Genomic DNA, 25,338 nt, shown 5'->3' with positions numbered 1-25,338 from the left:
ATGTTGTTTACAGAAGGAAAACACCAAGGAAATCAGTATGATCTAACAAAAGCAACACTACACGTCTCAAACTTGTAAAAGATCACCTTGATGATCCAGAACAGACAATGTTCTGTAGACGAACGAGGAAAAAGTTGAACTCTTTGATCAAAACACGTGACACCATGTTTGGAGGTAGGAGACAACTGCACATTGATACTAAAGCCTCAAGGTGAAGGGAGCAACATGGGTTGGCCTGCTTGTTTCTTCAAAGCCTGGAGAGCTTAACATGATCGAGGAGGCAGTGAATTCAAAATATTGTCAAGAAATCTGACAGCAAAACATCAGGGGCCTCATGTATAAACGCTTCGTATGCACAGAAATGTTGCGTAAGAACCTTTTCACGTTCAAATCGCGATTGGCGTAAACCCACGCACTTTTCCACGGTACCTCATACCCTGTCGTACGCAAGTTCTCCGCTCGGTTTTGCAGACTGGCGGCACCCAGCGTCAAAGCAGTGTTAGTGTTCCTGTGTGGTTACACCTTATTTTTCTGACACGGCTTTATAAATACACTGAAACTAACCGCATATTGGTTATTAGTGTAATGCATCTGATTGTAATTAACTTGTAACAATATAAATGGTCCATGGAATAGCCATAGTATTCCAAATACCATAACTGCTTTAGCGTTGTTACTCTCACTGCACCTTCTTCTTTCAGCTGCTCCAGTTAGAAGTTGCCACAGCGCATCATCTTTTTCCATATTACTCTCACTGCACCACTCGGAGTATTTATATCACTGTTTCTGAGTGGGGAATGACAGCAGCAGTTGATCGGAAAGAGAATTATTGGTATACAGCTTCAAGAACATACTACTTCAGGCACGGCAAAACGTTTCAAAGCCTTTCCTGTACGGACCTTGCGGTTCAGAAACCGTTTCATCCCAAGAACTTTAAATGCACTCAACCAATTGCTCCTTGTAGAACTGTTTGTACTTATAAGTACAATCACCCCACTGTAAACTTGCACTACAGTTTTAATATTGCACAACCTGAGCCACTTTATAAAGCGCGTATTTACATATGATGACGATATCATTTTTAAGATGAAATGCAGCAAAATATGTTGATTATATTATACAGATAAATCTTTAACTTCATTTAAATAATCTATATTCTTCACTGGGACTGGTGTGAAAGATAGAATAATTAAACATGTACTACGAAGATATTTCAATGCTCCTTAAACGTTTTGAATAAATCGGCGCTCTAAGCTTACAGATGGCTTAACGTCTATTACAGAGCTGATTGTGTGGCAATCGGTTACTTGGAGAAAGAAAAACAAGGACTTGCAGGGGTGGCTACGCCAATATGTATTGAATATAAAACAGAAAGAGAAAATAACAACACAGCAACAAATTTAGGCAAAAGTGAAATGCTTGTGTCATGAGCACGAGGCGGCTATGCAGTGTCCGCACGGACACGGCCAACCACTGTGCATAAGATACCATATTGACATCGGCGGGTGAAGGGGCCACCGATTATCCCTCTGCCCAGGGCGCCGAAAAGCCTAGAGCCGCCCCTGAGTACTGCTGCAATAAATTATTTCATCGAAGTTCGCACACAATCACTGCGCCGTGAAACCCATGTTTAATAACGTGCTTTAACTCCTATCATCATGAAAATGATATCACGTATACATCTCAGTATTTTAGTTATTCAGAGAGCTGTAATATCACGAATGTAATGCATTCTGTGTCCAGTTGGAGGAAGAGAGCCGGTTTAAGAAGCAAGTAGTGCTTCACACACATAGAGCACATAGAAGATCACATACAAAACAAAGCGTTTAGCGTGCTACTTTAATTATTTTGTGATTTGAGAAACTGGTTAATTAAACGATTTTAAGATGAAGTTTATGATATTCTACTTTAATAACAAAATAAACTACATGATTAAAGTGGAACTTTCGAGACTGAAGTTGACATTTCGTGCTTTTTCCCCCAACTGTGTGCCTTTTTTTTCTCTCTGTACCCTAATAAGCTTTCATATGTCACTCAGACGGTGGGCTATGACTTCTTTTTTATTTCCGGCACTGTGCGATTTTGTGAACGTGAGCTATCAAGTTTCTCCAACACGCTATGTCACTCGATCAACTTCCTTTTGTTGATTATACCACGGTTTAATTAAATAAATAGTATGTTTTTCCTTTGCCTCCACTTGGAATTCGCTGAAATTCTTATATTTTCCCCCGTGCTTTTCCCATTGTCTTTTCACAGAAGGCTGAGCTTAAGGGCGATTTATATTGATTTGCATATTCAAAGATGTGTAATTCTGGGAGGAGTTGGGGCGTTACTTTTCACAATGATCGGGATTTATGTAGCGGAAGAACGTGGAAGTTGGAGTAAGCACAGATTCCAGCACCTGGATTTTTCTGTGCGTAAGCACATTTCGGCTTTTGTGCTTCCGCCATGTTATAGTGCGAATTCTGCGCACGCCGTTATACATGAGGCCCCAGGATACCAGAAGCTTAACAAAAGTTGAGTCATGACACAGGAGAATGAGACCAAACATAGGAATAATAATAAAAATAATTCTTTGCATTTATACAGCGCTTTTCAAACTACTCAAACCGCTCAGCAATTGCAGGTTAAGGGCCTTGCTCAAGGGCCCAACAGAGCAGAGTCCCTCTTGGCATTTACGGAATTCAAACCGGCAACCTCCCGAATGCCAATGCAGATGCCTAGCCTCAGAGCCACCAGGAAGAAATCAAAAAAGTTAAAGAGTTAAACATAAGTAAATTGATGTTTTGGAAGGACCAGCAAGAGACACGAAAAACATTAGGATAGAAGAAGATTAACAAAAGTAGAGTCATGACACTGGACAATGAACCCAAACACAGGAAGAAATCAAAAAAGAGGTAAGCATAAGGAAATTGGTGTTTAGGAACGGCCAGTAAGAGACACGCGATGCTGTGGCTTGATCTAAAGAGAACTGATCAGAGAAGAGCTCTCAGGAATAAAAGGAACCAAAAAGGTTTGGAGAAAAGGTATGGATTAAAATGCAATGCCGATCAGCAGCTACATGAAAAGTTTGGTGGAGGCCATTACTATTAAATAAGGGTCAACCAGTCGGTAAAGATAGGAGGGTCACAGAGTGGACTGCGAATGTTAAAATGATGCGTTTCTTTGTTATTAGCTTAGGACAAGTGTGCTGGCCTGTATTTGGAGTATAGTTGAAGATCAGACCACATTGTTAAGATGAATTGAAGCAGATATCCAGAAAATTCCAAAAGGTTCACAACCCTTTACTGCAGCTGCACATTTGTATAGCATTCTTTACCAAGGACATGTTTTAGGACTTATGCCTGAAAAATTGCTAAACCGTACATAAACACTGATGAAATCTCAAACTACATTAAAGAACACAATAAAAAACATTATTACTCATAAAAACCGCAAGACCAAAACTTTCTTGCCCATAAATCCCAATCCAAAAAGTTGCCCATTTTTTATTTTGCACTTACTTTTTCCAGACTTCTTTGTAGATGTTGGCCGATTTTCCTGAGCTCTAACAGATGTAGTTTTCTTAGTCCTCTTTGCTTTAGACTGTAATGATTCAGTCTTCACATTGACAGAAGGCTCTGGAGATGAACAGTGTCTGCTTTGAGAAGAGTCTAATCTGGTCACCACTCCATCTTGACACCCATCATGAAGGTTGTCTTCTTTTACACTGTCCAGATTTGTATGGTTAAGCGTCTCAATACTGACGGACCTCTCTTCTTCATCTTCTTTAATGCCCACTGCCTGTAGTTCACTGCTCTCCTTCTTAATGCTCAGACTTTCCTGTTTAAGGTAGAAGGACTCCAACTCACAGTTCTCCTCCTTAATATCCATGATATTTGTGTCCACATCACAGCTCTCCCGTTTCACATCCATTGAGATGTTCCAGTAAATATCAGCTTTTTATTCTCTGTAAAAAGAACAGGAATTAACTTCATTAAAACTTCAAAACTGAGATCTGAAGTCACTTGAATGCCATTTCACAACACCCTCTCTGTAAGGTTTATATAAACATTGACCGTTCATAGCATGCTGACAGTAACATTACTCTTTATTTCAAATTATCAGATGTGAAACAATTCTGGGAGCGGAGGGAATGTCCAATAAGCTGAAACAAGACAACCAATCTGCTGTGGGTAATCCTAAGAGAAGAAACCAGATAAGTAGCAACCAATAACTAACCTTCATGAATATTCTACTTAAAGAGGATCTTGATAAGAGGAGAGAGGTTAGTTGGCATGTAGGGATAACTGTTATTGGTACCAATACTGAGGTCTGAAAGCTGGAATTGATACGAAAGTCAAAACAATTAGTATTGATCTAAAGCTACCTTGTTAGATTTGTCAGTGAATCATTAGAACGTTGCAGAAAAAATAATAATAATATAAATAATAATAATGGCAGAAACTGGGAACACATGAAAACTACACATGGGAAGTAAACAGGCTGAGGTTTAAACTCGCACTACTGGAGCTGTGCGGCAGTAACACAGACTTAAAATTGTTAATAACTTCTTTAATACTCATTATCAGGCATTAACAGTTGAACTTTAGCAGCAAATGATATAAAATTGAGAAGTATGGTGGGATAGGATTAGGGAGAGAAAGAAATCCAATCCCACTCAATGCATGGAAATGTATGCTATTTAAACTGGATTAAGCAGTTTACATAAACCGTATGGAGGTTTCATAAAGTATTCACAGCCTTTCACTTGCTGCACACTTTATTGTGTTCCAGGTTTAATTTTAAATGGATACATTTGACATTTCCCCCCATCAATGTACAGTCAATAACCTATGATGACAACATGAAAATACATTTTCAAAAAAGTATAAAAACTGTATTCTCTCATTTCAACAGCAGAAGAATTCAGACCCTTTGCTGTAGCTCTTCAGATTGTGTTCAGGTGCATCCTGTTTGCTTTTGTTGTCACTGAAAGTCAAGAACGACAGGAGACGGACACCAATGTAAGGTAAAAAGCAATTTCTTTATTCTAGGTAAGCAGGAAGTCGCAGCAGCTGTCAGCTCAGTTTGCTACAGACAGCCCCCCATCAGTAGGGAGTTTCCCTCTTTTTATACCCAGCTTGTTTACTAAATAAAAAGAGGAAGTATGGCAGTTCATTTTGAGGTCATGCAAAGTTTACAAGTAGCTTAAGATGACACATTAGATCACTATGTGCAGAAGTACACGGTAGTCTTTAGATAAGAGGATCTGTCGGCACACCACAGTCCCAGGCTCCCCACCCAGTTTAGGCTATGTAATTCAGCTATGGCTAGTTTTGAAAGACAGTTACAGAGCAAGCACTTTGCAAAACATGTACTTCCCTATTGTTCTGCACCATCAGGGTTACAACAATGGCTAAGTGACAGATACAATTTAAGAATCTTATTTCAGCTTATGAAAAATATAATGTTATACTGTCGGTAAATGCACAGCACCTTCTTATTAATGCATAAGTGAAACACTCTTATAATCTGAACTCTGAAACTCCTTAATTCTAAATATTCTTTCTCACTTTCATTCTTCTTGAGATGTGTCTAGAACCTAAATGGAGACCACCAGTGACAAACTGACTTCATTTGACATTGTTAAGAAAAGCACACATGTACCTGTGTGTGTAAAGCCCCACGATTCAAACGGTACACAAAAACAAAACCTAAGCCAAGATGTCAGAGGAATTCTCTGTGGACCTCTGCAATCAAATTGTGGTGATGCACAGATAAGGATAAGGGAATAAAAAACACTTTTAAAGCTGTGGGAATTTCCATTAAGACTTTGGAATCAATAATTGTCAAATGGAAGTTTGGCACCACCAGGATTTCACCTTGAATGTGCAGTCCAGCCAAACAGAGTAACACTCCAAGATAGGCATTGGTCATGAAGGTGATCAAAAACCTAATGGTTGCTGTAACAGAGCTTCAGAAGTCAGGAGAACCGGTTAGAAGAATGAACATCTTGGCAGCACTCCATCAATCAGGCATTTATGGTAGAGTGGCTAGATGGAAGTCACTATTGACTAAAAGGTATATAAAAACGGACCACTTGGAGTTTGCCAACTGACATTTAAAGGACACTGAGAGCATGAGGAAAATATTCTCTGGTTGCATGAGACAGAATTTAAACTATTTGGGTAAAATTCCAAGCACTGTCTCTGGCAGAAAGTACAGCACTGCTCATCATCTGCCTAATATCATCCCTTCATTGAAGCATGGTGGTGGCAGCATCATGCTATGGGGTGGTGGCAGCATCACGCTATGGGGTGCCGGCTTTGGGGCAAGTTTCTGAGTGTCCAAGAGTGGTCCAGCTGAAGACCACACTTAAACCCCATAGAACAGCTGTGTAGAGTCCAGACAGATTTTCAGATGCTTCCCATACAATCTAACAGAGCTTGTGAAGATCGCAGGTCACATCAGGATGGGGACCATGCATTGGTACAGTGTGTTGCCACACCCATCACATGACAAAACAGCTCATGATCCTTGTTGGCAATACCCTGTTCAGTCATGGGTATGACATTAAACTGCATCCGGACCTAAAAGTGGTCCTCCGACTTACAGGGAAAACTTGGGGGTTGCCAGCATGACTGGCACTCCAGCCACCATAAAATAACTTCACAAAACTCTGAAATAGCACACAGGAGTGAGAAGATCTGCCAAGATAAATTCAATAAACTGCTCAAATCCAGGTGTGCTCAGCCTATAGAGACTTACTTAGGAAGACTCAAAGCTGGAACTGTTGCTAAGGGGGCTTTTAAGAGTCTGAATACTTACATGAATGAGAGATTCAGTTTCTTGATTTGCATTACATCTGGAAACCTTTCAGAAGACATTTTTTCATTTTGTCATTAGGGGTTTTTGAGTGTAATTGCTGGGTAAAACTGGCAAATGTAAAATTAAATCCATAGCACAAAGTGTGCAAAAAGCTGATGGCCAACCTTTGCCAGTATTTAACGTGAGGAGAGTTGGAGATCTGCTCTAGAGAGGAGAGGAATGAAGGTTGGTAGGAACAAGACAGAAAATGTGTGTGTGAATGTGAGGGAGGTCAGTGGAATGGTGAGGATGCAAGGAGTAGAGTTGGAGAAGGTGGATGAGTTTAAATACTTGGGATCAATAATACAGAGTAATGGGGATTGTGGAAAAGAAGTGAAAAAGAGTGCAGGCAGGGTGGAGAAGAGTGTCAGGAGTGATTTGTGACAGAAGGGTATCAGCAAAAGTGAAAGGGAAGCTCTACAGGACGGTAGTGAGACCAGCTAAGTTACATGGGTGGTACTCACCAGAAAGCAGGAGACAGAGCTGAAGGTGGCAGACTTAGAGATGCTAAGATTTGCATTGGGTGTGAGGAGGATGGACAGGATTAGAAAAGACGACAATAGAGGGTCAGCTCAGGTTTGGAGACAAAGTCAGAGAGGCGAGATTGTGTCGGTTTGATGCACAGGAGAGATGCTGGGAATATTGGGAGAAGAATGATAAAGATAGAGCTGGCAGGCAGGAGGAAAAGAGGAAGGCTTGAGAGAAGGTTTATGGATGTGCCGAGAGAGGACATGAAGGTGATGAGTGTGACAGAGGAAGAGGACAGGAAGAGATGGAAAAATGAGAATGCCTTTTATTGTCACTATACACAAGTACAATGAGATTAAAAGCAGCTCCGTCAGTGCAGACTTATATGTAGAACACAACAAGTAAATAAACAGAGAAACAAATAAACAAATAGCGCAAAAAGTTGCAAGAAAAGTTCTGTGACGCTATATACAAATGGAAAGAATAATAACTAAACCGAGTTATTGCACATTATTTAAATACTGGAAAGAAAAAATAACTATTGCAATGATACTCTGTGTCAACCCCTAACGGGAGCAGCCGAAATAAGAAGACTTATCAGCAGTGTAAAGTAGTAATGGGCAGAGGGAAGCCTCAAGAAGCATCGAAACATTTGAAGTAACTGTGTTGGAAATCATGATGAAGAATTCAACACTCACCTCCCTAGTGACATCTGCTAGCCATTTGCATTAACGTTACACAAACTGATGATTAAGTTCAATGACGTCTATTAAACTTTTATTTTTCTATTGCTAAAGGCTGGCAATGAAAAGAAGAGTACAAGAGGAGTCTGAAATTTATAGAGTTGAAAATGAAGAGGAAATATGAGATAAACATTTAGCTTTGGTAGTAAGAATCTACCTATACGGTCAGATCTCTAGTCAGCCATGAGTTAATTGTTTTCCTAATGGTGTAACAACTGAATTAAGGTCTAGCACACTGTTATCACTTGTTGTTGTTGTTTTGTTGATTTTTATTTCCAAGTAAGTAGCTGGAATTTCGCAGTAGTTCACATTTGCATTAAAATGTTTTAATAATATCAAGTGCTGTATGCACTTCACTGACCTTTTCAAAGTTCTCTTTGAGTAACCAACAAACTTACGAATTTGAGACGTAAGGAGAAAACGCGGGGAGTATGGGTGATAAGGGGCAATGCTGACAAATTCCTCTGTGAATTTCATATTGTGGGGAGATACCTTGAGACACTTTAACTGAGCCGTTACTTCACTTATAAACCATCATTATTGCTTTTAAAAAATTATTTGATTTAAATTTTTTGTACAGTTGTACAAATTTTGTCAAAATATAAATTCATGTCTTTATGTGTCAAATACCCTTTGAAAATCCAGAAATAGAATCACTGGGTCTCCAGAAAGCAATTCATTATATTCAGTCTAAAATCAAACAGAAATTATTAGAAAGATAAAGATCTTTAACATAACGTGAGTGACATTCGTCAACAAGGTCATTTATCCCACATTTCTCTGAAAGTTGAAAGTAAAAAATATGAAATGTGATCTGTAAACATTTTATAAAATTCTGGGATTAGGTCATCGTTCACAAGATATTCATTATTTTTTAAATTCTTGATGGCCTATTTCATTTACATTTATATTTATATGCTAGGATCCAAATATGTCAACGACCTCGTCAAGGTTACTATCTAATATAAAGTTGTTTATAAAAAAATTGTAGTAAATTCTTCAATTAATGTAGGATTCTCAAAAAGAACAAAACATAAATTATGAGCTTTCACAGCATGTTCATTTTACCCCTAAAAAAAGTTGGGGGTTTTTTTTCTCCTTTTTCCAACCACTGTCTTGTTGATCTCCCAAAGCCCTCTACTGCCTGATAAACATTTAAGTTCTTAGCTTCTCTGTATCCAACTACATACATATATACAAACACGCTTTTCTTGAGATTTAAAGAATTTTTTTGTTTTTTGTTTTTTTTAAGTAAGTTATATTTCAGACAAGACCACTGCCAGTCAAAAGGTAAGCAGTAAACGGTCAGGGGATTACATTTAAAGTTTATTGTTAGCAACAACTGAAAAAGGGAATTTCAGTGAAAACTAATCAGTTACAACCTACAGATGTTCTGCAAATTGTTTGCTTCAATGTTCAAGGCTTCATTTACTTGAATTTCTGCAGAGGTGTCCCAACGTGTGTTGATTACTTACAAGCCCTCTGTGTGTCTTAAAGCAGAGTTGGACCAGACTGTTACTTACACCTCCTAAAGTACCATTTGGGACAATATTCCAGTGATAATGGCAAGAAAATGGCAATTAGCAGGGCATCATTTCCATTAGATGTGTAGGCCTTTCAATTAGAGAAGTGTATAATGGTATATGACTCTATTCCAGATACGTTTTCCCCTTATCATAAAGTTGACCACATCAATGTGAATAATGTGTGTATATAATAGTTTCGTATCTATAAATTGATTAAACATATCAGACAAGATAACTGCATATTGCACTAATTAAATCAAAACGCTGACCCACCAGTGACATTTCAATGGCCAACTTATGGTGTTGTCTCTATTGTTACCTTATTAAAAGTAAAATGAGAGAATTCCTGCATAAAAATAATGCACTAATACCAACTAGTTAATAAAACAGTATGAAACAAGTCTCTTGACGTAAGAGATGCTTGTATGTTCAGTAAAGGGGCTGAATATTCTATCCTACAGGTTTATTTTTAACCAAAAAAGAAACGTAACAAATTGTATCATAAATATTGTAAGTCACCTTGAATAAAGGCATCAGCTAAATAAATAAAGGTAAATGTAGTTGAGTGTTTGACTGCTAGTTTTGGAGAAGTCCATTATTGAGCATAAATTAAATAATCGTAGTCAGTCCCCTTTTCAAAGCTGTTATATACAATTACATGTTGATAATACATCCATTAACTCAGTTAATAACTCTGTAACTACAAGTTATACTGTGTGTATGTATATATACAGTATATATATATATATTTTTTTTTTATTTGGTACACTGTAATAATCCCCGAGGCAATATTGTCGTTTCGCATGACCTTTATGAGACAGAGTGTGAGGTCGGCCATTGTACAGCAAGAGCCCCTGAAGACATTTTCAGGTTAAGGGCCTCGCTCAAGTGTCCTTCAGGCAGTAAAGAGATTTGAATCGGCATCCTACCAAATACTAGCACATGTAAGAGATGGATACCATCATTAGTAGAATAAAGTGGTTATGAACCAATATATTATTAAATAAACTCAACTACACTCATAGGTTTGTAATCTCAACAAAAACAAACCATTAACTAAATCAACTGATCTGTTAAGAATTCTTAACGTAATCTCAGTTTAGTATTCCATTTTCTATGTGTAGCTTTTTCCGATTTTATCCTGCGTATTAAAAACTAAGAACCGCAGGCCTTATATTGGTTATATCAATTGTCATGTCATGTATTCTTGTCATATGTCGATTTATTTTTTTTTTTAATAAAAAGTAAACGATCCTACACTACATGTCCCGCACAAATACTCATTTACTTGGAAGAATTCAAATGCAGTATTTCAATTGTTACCACTTTCTTGTTAGCCTGTGTTACATGAGCTTCAGTTTGTGGTGAACATGGTCTGCTGGATTTTTGTTAGCTTTTTAATTTGTCATTCACAACATATTTTCTATGCTTCCTTTGAGAATTCATACAGACTTATTAATATTAATTATGTGGAGTTCTGACTGAAGTTTGATTCAATTTGTATTTTTCCTAAAACTTGTAAACCTGACTATTACAACTCTGATAAGATGGTGGTTCAAGCTTTATTATGACATTTCAAAGAAATTCTTAGGAACAGAAATAACCAGTGATATTGGCCTGTATTACGATTTGAACATCCTCAGTCCTGAACTAAGCTGGTATGGGGTAGCGCAGCCTTAATACAAATATGGTGCGGGGGATCGACATTTAATAAGGTAAATAAAATAATCACAGTACTATTAAACAGCGAAAGGACAAGATGTCATTATATGAACATCTGAGCTCAAACTATGGTGTGCTCTTCATGTCGGGCAACTGAAAGGACTTTGCAGGCAGGCATTTTGTCAAATCAGTAGATGTAAATACAGAAGAGCGGGTCTTCAATTTAGGAAATACATATTGCTTACAAATTAAAAAGAGTTGCTAAGGCACATTTAAAGATGAAAAGATTATAAAAAGCGAGGGACAGCAGTAGGATTACGGCAAACGAGGAACAGTTTTTAATAAGACAAACATCTAATCTTTATTTTGGAAGGCCGTGTCAACCACAGGTTTCCAACTTTTACTAAATTTATAAAACATGAAGAGAATTGAGCTGATCAGTACAGTAGAAAGAACACAACAAGTGTAAAAAACAAATACAACAGTGGCAGGTATCAGGAGGAGCTAAAAAAATCTCAACTCACTAATTTAAAACATTAAAGACGTTTTACAAATCACACAGATAGGTAGAGACCCTTTTGAAAAATGTAAGGCTTGTACTTCTTTAAACCAATACACTGCTACAATGGCTACTCAGTTACTACTAATTGGGGGTTTACTGTCAATGTAGCAGCTTCTGATGTCTACTGTGAGTAATCAAACTTTGGAAGAACTTCAGAGTAATAAAAACTATTATTTCTGAAAGTTTCCTCCTCAGATTCAAAGACAACTAAATATATATAATTGCAGTAAAGATGTGACGTAAAATACTCAGTAAACCACCATCATTGTGGACTTTTCTTAATTCACATAATCTTTTCCTGCCCTCTTTATTGAATTCTTTTCTAATATAATCTACTTCTGTCCACAGCTAGAACATCAATTTTGACCTCACAGTTTGAAGACTCAAGGAGTGTCGTGTATAATGGGCATCATACATGCGAGTAGAGAGATTAGAAATAAAACTGTCTGGACAAAAATGCTTAATAATAATGGCGGACAGCAACTAAATAGTGCAAGTCTTAACGAATGTTTGTAGATCTTACTTCTAAGTCTCTGAAACAGAACTTTACTGATGTTTCGAACAACACAAATCCAGTATTAAGTTTATCAGATCCATCATATGTAATTAAATGCTTTATGCAAACACACAAAACCATAAGAAAAAAAACATTTAAAAATAGTAATAAACTCCTACTAAATAACTTCTCCCAGTATTGAGACCTTGAGTGCCTCACTCATCCTTGGTGCTCCATTGTCTGGAGATCAGAGCTCCTCATTGACCAAAGTACCATGAGTAACCCCCATGGGGAGGGGCCAGACAAAGAACAACCAATTACTGACCCTCATGAAGATTTTAATTAAATCAAGCAGAGCCTTGCTGAGATGAGGGGTGCCAGGCCAGTCTGTGGTGTTCACTTAAGAGTTCCTAGTGGCACAAAAAGGTGACCCACACACCCTGGCTGAGCTCAGTGTGATAAAACTACATGTAGTGAGCAGCCGCCATATGCGTTTTACCATCCACCTTATCTCTTTATCTAGTACAAAGCACACCGAAACTGATGTCAGTGAGATATGGGAAGAAAACCAGAGTAGCTGTGCTGGGTAGGAACCGACTACGGGCCATCGTAGGATACAAGTGCATGCGTATCCACCACCATAGTAAGTCAGGTTAGGTTTGCCAGCCCACTAAACCTGGGAATCTTTAGAAATAAGGATGCAAATAAATAAATTAATACATAAGGGACACATGGAGAATACATACAGACCAGAAAATTTATTTTGCTGGAACTGTAAGGCAGTAACACCAACGACAAATCTCTATTAACCTCCCAGTATTCATCAACATGCATTACTGGTTTTGGATTTTAGCACCAAAACATAGGCTTTTTCACGTATGACACAGGCTATGAGAGAAACAAAACAACATCCATAGAATTGTTCATCCATGCAGTGCATGTAAATATACGCCGACTACACTGAATTAAGCAGGTTTCAGAATGCTAAGCCGTGTATATAAATACACACATACTGATTATGGACGCCCGTCATTAACAGATATGAACATTACGTTTAGACTTCTCCAGGCGGGTTACCCGAGGAATACCGGCACGACAGCGCTACACTTTCTCTCCCTCTATACATTTGTTTTCGTTCTTGGTTCTTGGCATGCACTTCGACTTTTCTCTACGGTCGCAGACTCCAGTTTGTTTCAGTTCGTGTTTGTCTTTTTCTGATCAGAAGTGTAAAGCCCGACTAACTCCTCGCTACTTTCTGAAATGCCGACCGATCACGAACACCGCGGAAAAATAAAGCAGAAAGAAAAGTACAAATTAAAGCGCTGTGTGTGTTAGTGAAATTGACGTGATAGACACAAACGGTCTGCTTCCCTCCACTTAATTACTTTGACTGGAGCGGGTGGAAATTCGTGCATTGGTAAACTAACCAAACCACGTGCCCAAACCACGAATACTTACCCTCCGTCTCTCGGTAATGACTTTCTTTCAAAACTGACTCCGTCTGCAGCAAATGAAAAATCCCCATTCATAACATGACGGCCCCAAACTCATATCACTTACCTTCACCCTGTGTGCGATATGATACTTTTAAAGCCGACCTACACTGCAGCCTGTTTCGTTTCGCTGCATACAAGCGAGAAGCGCGCGCCGACTTCCGTATCTGCCGCTTTCGCTGACGTCACGGATCAAAGTACTCCAAGTACGTCATCAAGAGCGACGAAAATCAAGTAGATATTGCTGCAGACCGGAGTAAAATGGGCGTGAATATCATCTTCGACTTCAGCCATTCATATATTAAATTTGCGCACGTCAGGCACTGATCAGCCAATCGCAAATTATACGTCGCGGTCAATCACCGTTTTATTCAAAAATTCGACAATCGGTGTTTTTTACGTATGGAATACGTAAAAAGAAAGGTGGGAGTATTTTCTAAAGGTGGATGGTCAAGATAAAGTGACTGTAAGAGACAGAGTGTATATTCGTAAAATACATCAGCGACGATAGTCTACTAGTGCCAACATCTTACACTATAACACTCTATCGCGTGCATTATTAAGACTGCTGTGTATTTTACCACCGTCATTTATGATTAGCGGTTCTGAAAAAATAATGATAATAATAGTTTGGATATGAGATATTTATCGTTACTAAACAACGTCTGAAGAAAATTTAAATGAACATAACAACACAAATTTGTGTCCGCCTAATTTTAGTTGATTGACGTTGACTTAAGTGTGGACTCTACTTCTTTAAGTCAGTCAGATAAAAACAAATGTTTGACTGTTGGTGTTTACTCGAATGTCCAAATGAAATAGTTACCTACATTTAACTGTCACCTTAAAGACGGGCTATAAACGTATTACAGTTTTAAACATTGAATAAACTGTCAGAGTTAAATCTTTACTTCTATAATAAACAACCCTAAAATGTGTTTTATTACTTTCATGACTATTTATCAACTTTTATTTATTTATGTATTCCTATTCCATTGTCGCCCCTTCTGCCTGCAGATCAGCGTCTGTTCTTTGTTTGCTGATGTCTGTCAAATATTCTGTGGTCTTCATGTCTGTTCTCAACACACCAGCAGCTCTAGTCAGTTTCTTGTCTGTGGATCTCGTATTCAAGTTTGTTTTTCGCTGTATTATGATTACAGAATATTACAAATCACATACTTGACACTCTCACGTTCAGGTATCAGGGAACAGACATCGTTAAGAAAGCTGGCAATAAATTTTGACTTTAAAGAATCCATTGGCTGTCTCTAAATGTTATCAATGATAAATGTAAGAAACACAGTTTTCATATCACATTTAAATTATTATTTTTATAATGAAGTTTACTGTGTTAAACGATCTGTGAAGAGCAAATATTATGCCTTTGAAAGAGTAATAATTTTGCAGTTTTTGTGACTGTGCACCTGTTAATCAGGGTATTCAATTATTTGACTTAATTGGATCTTTATTACTTTGGGGATTTTAAATACCTCATTAAGATCATCACATACAGTGGTGTGAAAAACTATTTGCCCCCTTTCCTGATTTCTTATTCTTTTGCATGTTTGTCACACAAAATGTTTCTGATCATCAAACACATTTAACCATTAGTCAAATATAACACAAGTAAACACAAAATGCAGTTTTTAAATGATGGTTTTTATTATTTAGAGAGAAAAAAAATCCAAACCTACATAGCCCTGTGTGAAAAAGTAATTGCCCCCTTGTTCAAAAATCACCTAACTGTGGTGTATCACACCTGAGTTCAATTTCCGTAGCCACCCCCAGACCTGATTACTGCCACACCTGTTTCAATCAAGAAACCACTTAAATAGGAGCTGCCTGACACAGAGAAGTAGACAAAAAGCACCTCAAAAGCCAGACATCATGCCAAGATCCAAAGAAATTCAGGAACAAATGAGAACAGAAGAAATTGAGATCTATCAGTCTGGTAAAGGTTATAAAGCCATTTCTAAAGCTTTGGGACTCCAGCGAACCACAGTGAGAGCCATTATCCACAAATGGCAAAAACATGGAACAGTGGTGAACCTTCCCAGGAGTGGCCGGCCGACCAAAATTACCCCAAGAGCGCAGAGCGACTCATCTGAGATGTCACAAAAGACCCCAGGACAACGTCTAAAGGACTGCAGGCCTCACTTGCCTCAATTAAGGTCAGTGTTCACGACTCCACCATAAGAAAGAGACTGGGCAAAGACGGCCTGCATGGCAGATTTCAAGGCGAAACCACTGTTAAGCAAAAAGAACATTAGGGCTCGTCTCAATTTTGCTAAGAAACATCTCAATGATTGCCAAGACTTTTGGGAAAATACCTTGTGGACTGATTAACAAAAGTTGAACTTTTGGAAGGCAAATGTCCGTTACATCTGCGTAAAAGGAACACAGCATTTCAGAAAAAGAACATCATGCCAACAGTAAAATATGGTGGTGGTAGTGTGATGGTGTGGGGTTGTTTTGCTGCTTCAGGACCTGGAAGGCTTGCTGTGATAGATGGAACCATGAATTCTACTGTCTACCAAAAAATCCTGATGGAGAATGTCCGGCCATCTGTTCGTCAACTCAAGCTGAAGCGATCTTGGGTGCTGCAACAGGACAATGACCCAAAACACACCAGCAAATCCACCTTTGAATGGCTGAAGAAAAACAAAATGAAGACTTTGGAGTGGCCTAGTCAAAGTCCTGACCTGAATCCAATTGAGATGCTATGGCATGACCTTAAAAGGCGGTTCATGCTAGAAAACCCTCAAATAAAGCTGAATTACAACAATTCTGCAAAGATGAGTGGGCCAAAATTCCTCCAGAGTGCTGTAAAAGACTCATTGCAAATTATCGCAAACGCTTGATTGCAGTTATTGCTGCTAAGGGTGGCCCAACCAGTTATTAGGTTCAGGGGGCAATTACTTTTTCACACAGGGCCATGTAGGTTTGGATTTTTTCTCCTAAATAATAAAACCATCATTTAAAAACTGCATTTTGTGTTTACTTGTGTTATATTTGACTAATGGTTAAATGTGTTTGATGATCAGAAACATTTTGTGTGACAAACATGCAAAAGAATAAGAAATCAGGAAGGGGGCAAATAGTTTTTCACACCACTGTATATACACACACTAGGGGGTTCTCCCCTGCTCCCTTCGCTCGCCAACCCCCCCGCTCTTCACTATGTGCCAGGCACTTGGCGTCTCTGCCGCTCATGTTGTGAGGCCGGCTGAACTCACCCCAAAGAGACACGGTCACTCCTCTGAAACCCCCTCTTAGACGGTGATACAATGGGAAACAAATTGTTATTTTTTTGCCTCCTCTATACTCGATCAGCTGCTGTCTTGCTGTTGCTGCCGTGCCATATGACCTGCTTCTCATGTGGCGCTTCCAACATTTAAAAGCCTGTACAGCACCTGAATATTCAATCGTATCCTCGCAAGATTTCATTTTTTATGATAGAGAGAAATGACATTCTGTAGGCATGTTATTCATCCATCCATCCATCCATTATCCAACCCACTATATCCTAACTACAGGGTGACGGGGGTCTGCTGGAGCCAATCCCACCCAACACAAGACAGGAAACAAACCCCGGGCAGGGCGCCAGCCCACCGCAGGGCACACACTAGGGACAGTTTAGGATCGCCAATGCACCTAACCTGAATGTCTTTGGACTGTGGGAGAAAAGTACCTGGAGGAAACCCACACAGACACAGGGAGAACATGCAAACTTCACGCAGAGAGGACCCAGAAAGTGAACTCGGGTCAGTCACTAATAATTACAAACACAAACTATTAATACAATATAAATAAAAGGGAAAATGAAAATCCAAAGTATCCATATGGTCATGTTGTACATCATGCTAAATTATATTAAAATGCTACCCACTGCGTTACCGTGCCGCTCTCTTTTATTCATAATTTGTTTAAATTTTAGTTATCATTTTAATCTATACTAATAAAAGGCAAAGCCCTCCCTGACTGACTGACTCACTCACTGACTCATCACTAATTCTCCAAATTCCCATGTAGGTAGAAGGCTGAAATTTGGCAGGCTCATTCCTTACAGCTTACTTACAAAAGTTAAGCAGGTTTCATGTCGAAATTCTACGTGTAACGGTCCTAACGGTCGGACAACGTCTGCCCTGTTGAACTTTCTTATTTATGGCACCATCTTCACGAAATTTGGTAGGCGACTTCCCTGTTCTAACCAAAACCAATGTACGTACTTATTTCGGGGTATGACGCCACTGTCGGCCGCCATATTGAACTTTCCAATGGTCTTTGTTACTTATGGGCCATTCTTCAAGAAATTTGGTACGCAGGTTCCCACCGTTAACTGAATCCTACTTACGTACATATACTCAGCAAAAAAAGAAACGTCCTCTGACTTTCAACTGTTTTTACTTTCAGTAAACTTAATGTGTAAATATTTGTATGAACACTAAAAGAGTCAACACCATAAGACATAAACTAAAAATGTTTCACAATGTGTCCCTGAATGAAGGGAGGCTCAAAATCAAAAGTACCAGTCAGTATCTGGTGTGGCCACCAGCTGCTTGAAGTACTGCAGTGCATCTCCTCCTCATGGACTGGACCAGATTTGTCAGTTCTTGCTGTGAGATGTTACCCCACTCTTCCACCAAGGCACCTGCAAGTTCCTGGACATTTCTGGGGGGAATGGCCCTAGCCCTCACCCTGCGGTCCAACAGGTCCCAGACGTGTTCAATGGGATTGAGATCCGGGCTCTTCCACTGCGAGGATGATCAGCTGTCCTTCCTGTCTCCCTGTAGCGCTGTCTTAGGCGTCTCACAGTGCGGACATGGCAATTTATTGCCCTAGCCACATCAGCAGTCCTCATGCCTCCCTGCAGCATGCCAAATGCACGTTCACGCAGATGAGCAGGGACCCTGGGCATCTTTCTTTGGGTGTTTTTCACAGTCGGTAGACAAGTCTCTTTAGTGTCCTGCGTTTTTAGAACTGTGACCTTAAATGCCTACTTTCTGTAAACTGTTAAGGTCTTAACGACCATTCCACAGGTGCATGTTAATTAATTGATTATGGCTAATTGAACATGCATGGAAAACATTGTTTAAACCCTTTACAATGAAGATCTGTAAAGTTATTTGGATTTTTAAAACATTATTGTTGAAATGCACAGTCCTGAAAAAGGGACGTTTCTTTTTTTGCTGAGTATATATACGTCCATAGCCTGCGGCTCGGTCACCGTGTGAGGCGGCGTTGGGTCTCCCATCCCAACGCCTCCCACATTGTTGGCTGCCTGTCGCCGTCCGTCGCTCCGGTCCCTACATTCCCTTCCTTGCTTCGCCATGGGATTCATGTCCCCCTGCTGATAACTACAGCCTTTTTATATAATCCATGGCTTCTCCGCTGTTTTATTGTTCATTTATTACAATTATAATTATTGTATAGGTATTTTAGACTTACTTTACATTGCTCAAGTACCCATTTCCTTTATCATTCCATCCCCCATTAACATGTCTGTTGAGGTGATCACCATTGATTAAAGAACTGTCACTTACCGAGTGGTTTCCATGCCCGTAGATGGCACCTGCCTTTTCCATTCTCTTTGTTACATATTGCACGGCCATATCAGGCTCACTCTTGATATCCGGAGGAACTTTGTGTCTTATGTATTGAATGACTGGGACAGGTTCAAGGTGTGGACTGATGACGGTACAGGAGATAATTATACTACACAGGAGCACTAGAAGAGTGAAATGCTTAAGCCCTTCACCTATTGTTCTGCATGTGAGTTGATGGCTGCCACTGAATTGTTCGGTTGTCACTTCAAGTGTACCAAAATGGCCAAATATTTTACACCTTTCGATAACCGCCAATGCCTCTTAAACATCTTCGATTCACAGGTGACGATTTCAGTAGTGGACACTTTGATGTTTGTGAATGTTTAAACTCTCAAAAGCTGGATGTGAAGTTATCGATGAAACTGGTTGTATACTTACAACGCTTGACAGATGCCGAATGTCACTTCAACACAAGTCCTGCAAATACTGTCGTAATTGAAACAAACCATGAAACTCAAACCGATTATGACAGCAGCAATCCAAGCTGTGAGATTTGAGACAAGATTACTGTTCACATGGCCAACTGTACGTTGCATGCTCAAGAGTAAGCTCAGCTGACAACGTGGTATACAAAGAGATCCTTAACAAAGAATTATTGGTATATTTTCCCTCAGTTTAAAAAGGTTTAATTTTCTTCTTAATAAAAAATTTAAGGCAGTACTTCGCCATGCGAAGCGCGGGTATTTTGCTAGTAATCAATATATCCTAACAGCAAGTGAAAACTTAAGTTTATGTCTGTGAGGCGGAGTTGACTCGTCAGGAGGAAGGACTCGGATGCTGCCTTAATCGGAGCGAAGTACTGCGGGTAGAATGAAGAAGGAGAAAGCCTGGTTGTTCCCACAATCTGCAGTTAAAGTAATAGTTTGCCATTCAAATAGAAGGTTTCTTAGAAATAGTGTGTGTCAATCGAAGCAACGCAAGTTCTGTTAATTTGTTTTGGTTCGTAATAAATTGTTTGCGTATATAAGTTTATCTTAGAGCAAATAAGTTTTTCCCTTGTTAAAGTTAAATGAGTATAAAGAACCAGAAAGTAATGTTATATTTTTGAGAACTTTACTTGTCTCTGCAGTTCTTATAAGGCACTGTTAACTCAGAATATTTAATTTATTAAGTTGTAATTGTTATGCCTGTAATTTCATTTAGGCCAGGTGTATACTTCACGCGACACTACGCAAGCGTTGCACTGTTTATACTTGCGCGCATACTTAACGTAAATCTGGAAGATTCCACCAGGTGGCAGTGCGAGATATCATCACAGTGGGTGAGAAAACGTTCGGTTTCGCTGTGTTGTGAATTGCCTGAAACCAGTGGCGTAGCTAGGAGCGGGCGGTCCGTCCCGGGCGGCACACCATTGGGGGCGACATTATTGGCCAAAAGGCTCAGTACAATTCGTGTGTAAGCAGCAGGGTTCGGAAAAATATCAGTCATGAATGAAAATAGTAAAATTCTCTGATTCTTATCCACAAACGCTTCAAAAACTTTTCAGACTGTCCTTCTGTGATGGCATCAGAAACCGCATCTGAAATTTATGAGGCAAAAATAAAAATAATCTAAATATGTTTATAACAAAAATAAACAAACATTACACTGATAATAATTTCTAGGAAGATAACCACTAATTTAAAATTTATAATTTCGTTTCGTTGTCAATCCGAATGCGTTCTTGCTCTGCGCAGAAAACATCCCCACCTATCACGTGTACACTACACTGGTTGTGGTTTTCGCAGAGTAATTATATGAAACTAATAATTAGAACATGGCTTATCAGTGCCTCTATACGATATTCTTGTCTAGTTGATGCTTATAAATAATTATATGTCAAACATTATTCCTGTTTCTCTATAGATGAATACATCTTTGCAAAATTTATCTTAAAATTTCTCCATACGTCATTTTAATTTTCTATTTAAATTGGTTAACATATTCAGATATGTTGGAGGGCAGCAAATCGAAGCGCCGCCCCTCCTCGTGCGGCATGAACTTGAGCTACGCCACCGCCTGAAACATCCATTAAATTCCCAGGACACCTTAGCACAATATCTCTGAAAAGGATGTTTAATGATTACATCCCTCAATCCAGGAATGTGCTCATTCACGCAAGCATCGGGCACAAGACAAAACACAAACCCTGGACGGGGCATCAACTCATCGCAAGGTGAATACAAGCACTCGCATACACTGGCGTTATTTTAGTGTCACCAAATCTGCATATCTTTGGAAGGAAACCAGAGCCCACTGTGGAAACTCAGCAGGAAAAACACGCAAACTCCAGGCAGGAAACACCAGCGACGTGACTCCCTGCAAGGCAGCAGTGCTGCTGCTCTACCACCGTGCCACACCAACATGTGTAATTAACAACAGTATTCATTGTTTTTTTAAATTAAGTTAACGACTTATCTGTAAAATGTAACATACATACTTTAAAGCATTTCATCATGAAATTGATATCCAGTATAAACCTAAGGATTCTAAATGTGCAGAGAGAGGGAATATCATAAATGTAACGTGTGCTGTGTGGCGATTGTTGCTGTCCGTGCAGAAGCTCATAGCGATTAACAACTGAGTCGGTTTTAAGATGACGCGTATGACGGTCTACTTTAATGATAAAGTAAACTACGAGGCTAAAGTGGACATTTCGAGGTTAAAGCCAAAATATCCGCTTTAATCTCAAAATTAGACCTTTTCACCATGTTCTTAATTTTTTCTCTGAGGCTCAAATACGTTGCTGTGGAATATGCGATTCTTGAATATCAAAGCACCACGAATGCATTTGTGTGTCGGCATTGTGCTTCAGCACATCGAGCCATTCAGCAGACATCGCAGCAGGCACATCGATCCCGGAGGATCCACAAAGCGGCTTTCTGGCACATGTAGATAGTAAACAGAGACTGTGACGTCACATTCAGACATCCAGTGACCAACTTCAGTATTGTAACTTTGTGATTAGTATATGTGAAAGATTTGGCAATGTTATCTATTTTCCTTTATGTGTAATTTGAGAATTAAGAATATACTGTAAAAATGTCAGTAAATGTAACGGTAAAAATACTGTAAATGGTGAAAGTAAAAGACCTTTTCTGGAAAAAACGAAAGTTGCCTTATGTTCTGCTGAAAATTACCAATATATCTTAAAAAATAAATTTTATTATTGTTTACAGCCAAGTTCTGTAAAATCGATTTTTTTCTACCTTCCAAATGTGCTAAATGCCATTTATTGATGCATTACAATTACACTGAAAAAATCTGTTAATTTTACAGTGTAAAACCGTTAAATAGCGAAGGTAAACAACCGTAAAATGTAAAACGGTAAATCGCTGTTTCAGTAAAACCGGTTACGATATTTGCATAAGAACACGCCCACTTTTACCACATTGTTCCTGGTGAACCGCATACCTTTGAATAGTAAGGATAAAACTTTCCTAAGTTAGCAGACTTATTTTTCCCTGCGTGCTGAAGGTTTTCTGAGTTAACAGACGCTGATTTATGGTGGGTTGTATTCGATAAGCTGGCACACCTTTAGGACACCATACACCACAAAAGCAAACTTTACTTCCCCACCAGACAATGTGCCATGCCTTCCTTAAACAGTGAATTGTTTTCAATGTGTATAATTAAACAGTACATGTTTAGTATTGGTTGTTGTTACTTTACTAATGCAAGCTGTGTACTTGGGTTTGACCCTGACAATACTTTCTAATGGTTTATTGATTGGTATATTTATTACACTACATGAATGTCTGGTTATGGTTAAACATTCCCTTCTGCTGGAATTTGTTGCAAATTTGTTGCAACATTTTTAATACAAAATTATACTGTAGATCTAAAAATATTGTCACTTTATTTATTACAGTAAAATTTTGGCAACCCAGCAGCCAGTTTTTTTTCGTAAAAATAAAATTTTTATAGAACTAAAAATACTGTCACTTTTTTTTTTTTATGGTAAAATTCTGGTAACCCCAGCTTGCCAGTATTCTACAATAAATTTAACATTATTTTTTTACAGTGTAGTTTAACTTTTTATTGTCGACCACACACACTTGTATGAACGTCTAAATCTGAAAATTAAACTTTACATTTGAAATCTACTTTCCAAGTGTTTTAATCGACACCCTGCTGCGAATGCCAACTATTCCTGCACAACCACAAGTCCTTTAGTTGTTCCTCTCTTACAGTTCATGTCCGCACACTCACCTCTATGTGTTTCTTTAAGATTGGAATGTGAATTTTGAACGCCATCACCTCCTGTTTTTATGTGGCTGGGACAAAAGGCGACTTATTCACCAAGGCTCTCGTTTTTGTGCCAGTCACTTGTAAGGGGTGTATTATCTGTCCTCCTTGTATCTTCGATATCATTAATAAAGCCCAGCATTGCTTCACACGATATCCTCGCTGTTTAAATCACCACAGTTTCTGTTCCTTTCACTTCTCTCCCGTACGCTTAATGTTTTATATATGCAGAAATCAAAGACATATAGGCCCAGTTTCCCGTTAAGGGCTTAAAATAAACCAGGACTAGGCTAATTCTACTTAAATTAATCCACACTAAACAACTGACTTTCTGAGATGTTGCTTAAGTTTGGATTAACTAGTTCTAGACTACAGAGTCTCAGATTAAGGTAATCAAGGACAAGTGAGATCATCTTTTGGAAACCCGATTAGATTAATGGCATGCACATGTGGCTAAGGAGAGGTTGCTATAAAAACCTGGTATGGCATACTTGTAATTCATTAGTCTTAAGGAGTGTGTGGAACAGGAGTCATTACACTTAACCAAAAAATGGATAAAGACAAAAGAAAACGCTCAAAAAACTTCAGTGAATTTGAGAAGACCCTTTTTAAACAAATTGTATCAAACTATCCTGTAATTGAAAACAAACAGCATGATTCAGGTACAGAAAACAAGAAGAAGAAAGCATGGATTTCCATATTGAATGAATTCAACTCAAATGAAAAAGTAACCAAACGGACACTCCAACAAGTTCAGGTATGATTTATTGTTGCCCCATTCTTACAAATCAGTAAATTATAAATGTTTTCATCAATGAAATGTAAAAAGAAAACAATATTATGTAGAACTCCAACTTCAGAGTGTATATTATCTTGTAAAGGTCCTGTGGAAAAACATAAAAATAAACCTGAAAAAAACAACTGCTGCTACGCGTCAAGAGCGTTTCAAGACAGGTGGGGGACTTCCAGTTCCACCAGACACAGAGGAGTTGGGGGACTTGTTGGCTGGGATTATTGAAAGTCAGCAACCCCTGGAAGGTATTCCAGATGATGACCATTTGGACAGTTCAGGTGAGGAATCTTTCAAAGACTCATTTGATAGGACATGTCTCATTTACAGTAACATGTGTTATCCCATCCAACATACAGTAATTAAATGCAAGTCATGTCTTGTAACAAAATGACGTAATGACCTTTATTGTTGAAGTCAAATGTAATACTAGATTTTTCTTCCATACAAAGATGACCTGATCTTCACCCAGGACTTGGGGCGCAGGGAACAGTCAAGAGGCTCAAATGAATCCATCAGCAGCCAGCACCAACATGCAGCAGCATCCAGTCTCCTGCGGTAGCATTAGTCAGCATCCAGCAGTCTCTAATCCAGGCAGCAGGTCAAGAGGGAAAAGGATGACCATTCATGAGAAACTTGCCATAGAGTTCCATGAATGTAAATTAAAATATTTAAAAGAAGAAGAACATGAAGTCAAAATGAAAATTCTTCATCTTGAGTTGTCTATGAAAGAGAGAGAGATGAAGCAGCAGCAGTGTCAATTGTCTTTGGAACCAAACCTCAGTTAAATAAAAAAATCCTGAAATTTTTTACCTGTCTATGCCAATCATTTATGTATCATTCAAGGCACATTTATGAGAAGTGCTGCAAAGCAAAAGCATCTCTGTAAGCAAGTCCATTTCTGTCATTGGCTAGC

The 25,338-nt window shown here is 38.8% G+C and overlaps 1 protein-coding gene across 1 annotated transcript in view; it reads right to left on the bottom strand.

The window, feature by feature from the left end:
* Nucleotides 1–25,338, bottom strand: part of LOC120534714 (zinc finger protein 271-like) — a 113,975-nt gene that overhangs the window by 52,174 nt on the left and 36,463 nt on the right. Inside the window, exon 3 of the mRNA XM_039762299.1 lies at nt 3,504–3,949. Coding sequence (XP_039618233.1) covers nt 3,504–3,915 — 412 coding nt within the window. The 5' untranslated portion in view covers nt 3,916–3,949. The remainder of the gene's footprint in view (nt 1–3,503; nt 3,950–25,338) is intronic.

The sequence above is a fragment of the Polypterus senegalus genome, chromosome 8, assembly GCF_016835505.1.
Source record: "Polypterus senegalus isolate Bchr_013 chromosome 8, ASM1683550v1, whole genome shotgun sequence".
In the NCBI taxonomy this organism is placed as follows: Eukaryota; Metazoa; Chordata; class Cladistia; order Polypteriformes; family Polypteridae; genus Polypterus; species Polypterus senegalus.
The sequence above is the reverse complement of the archived record's forward strand: the minus strand, read 5'-3'. Positions and strand labels throughout refer to the sequence as shown.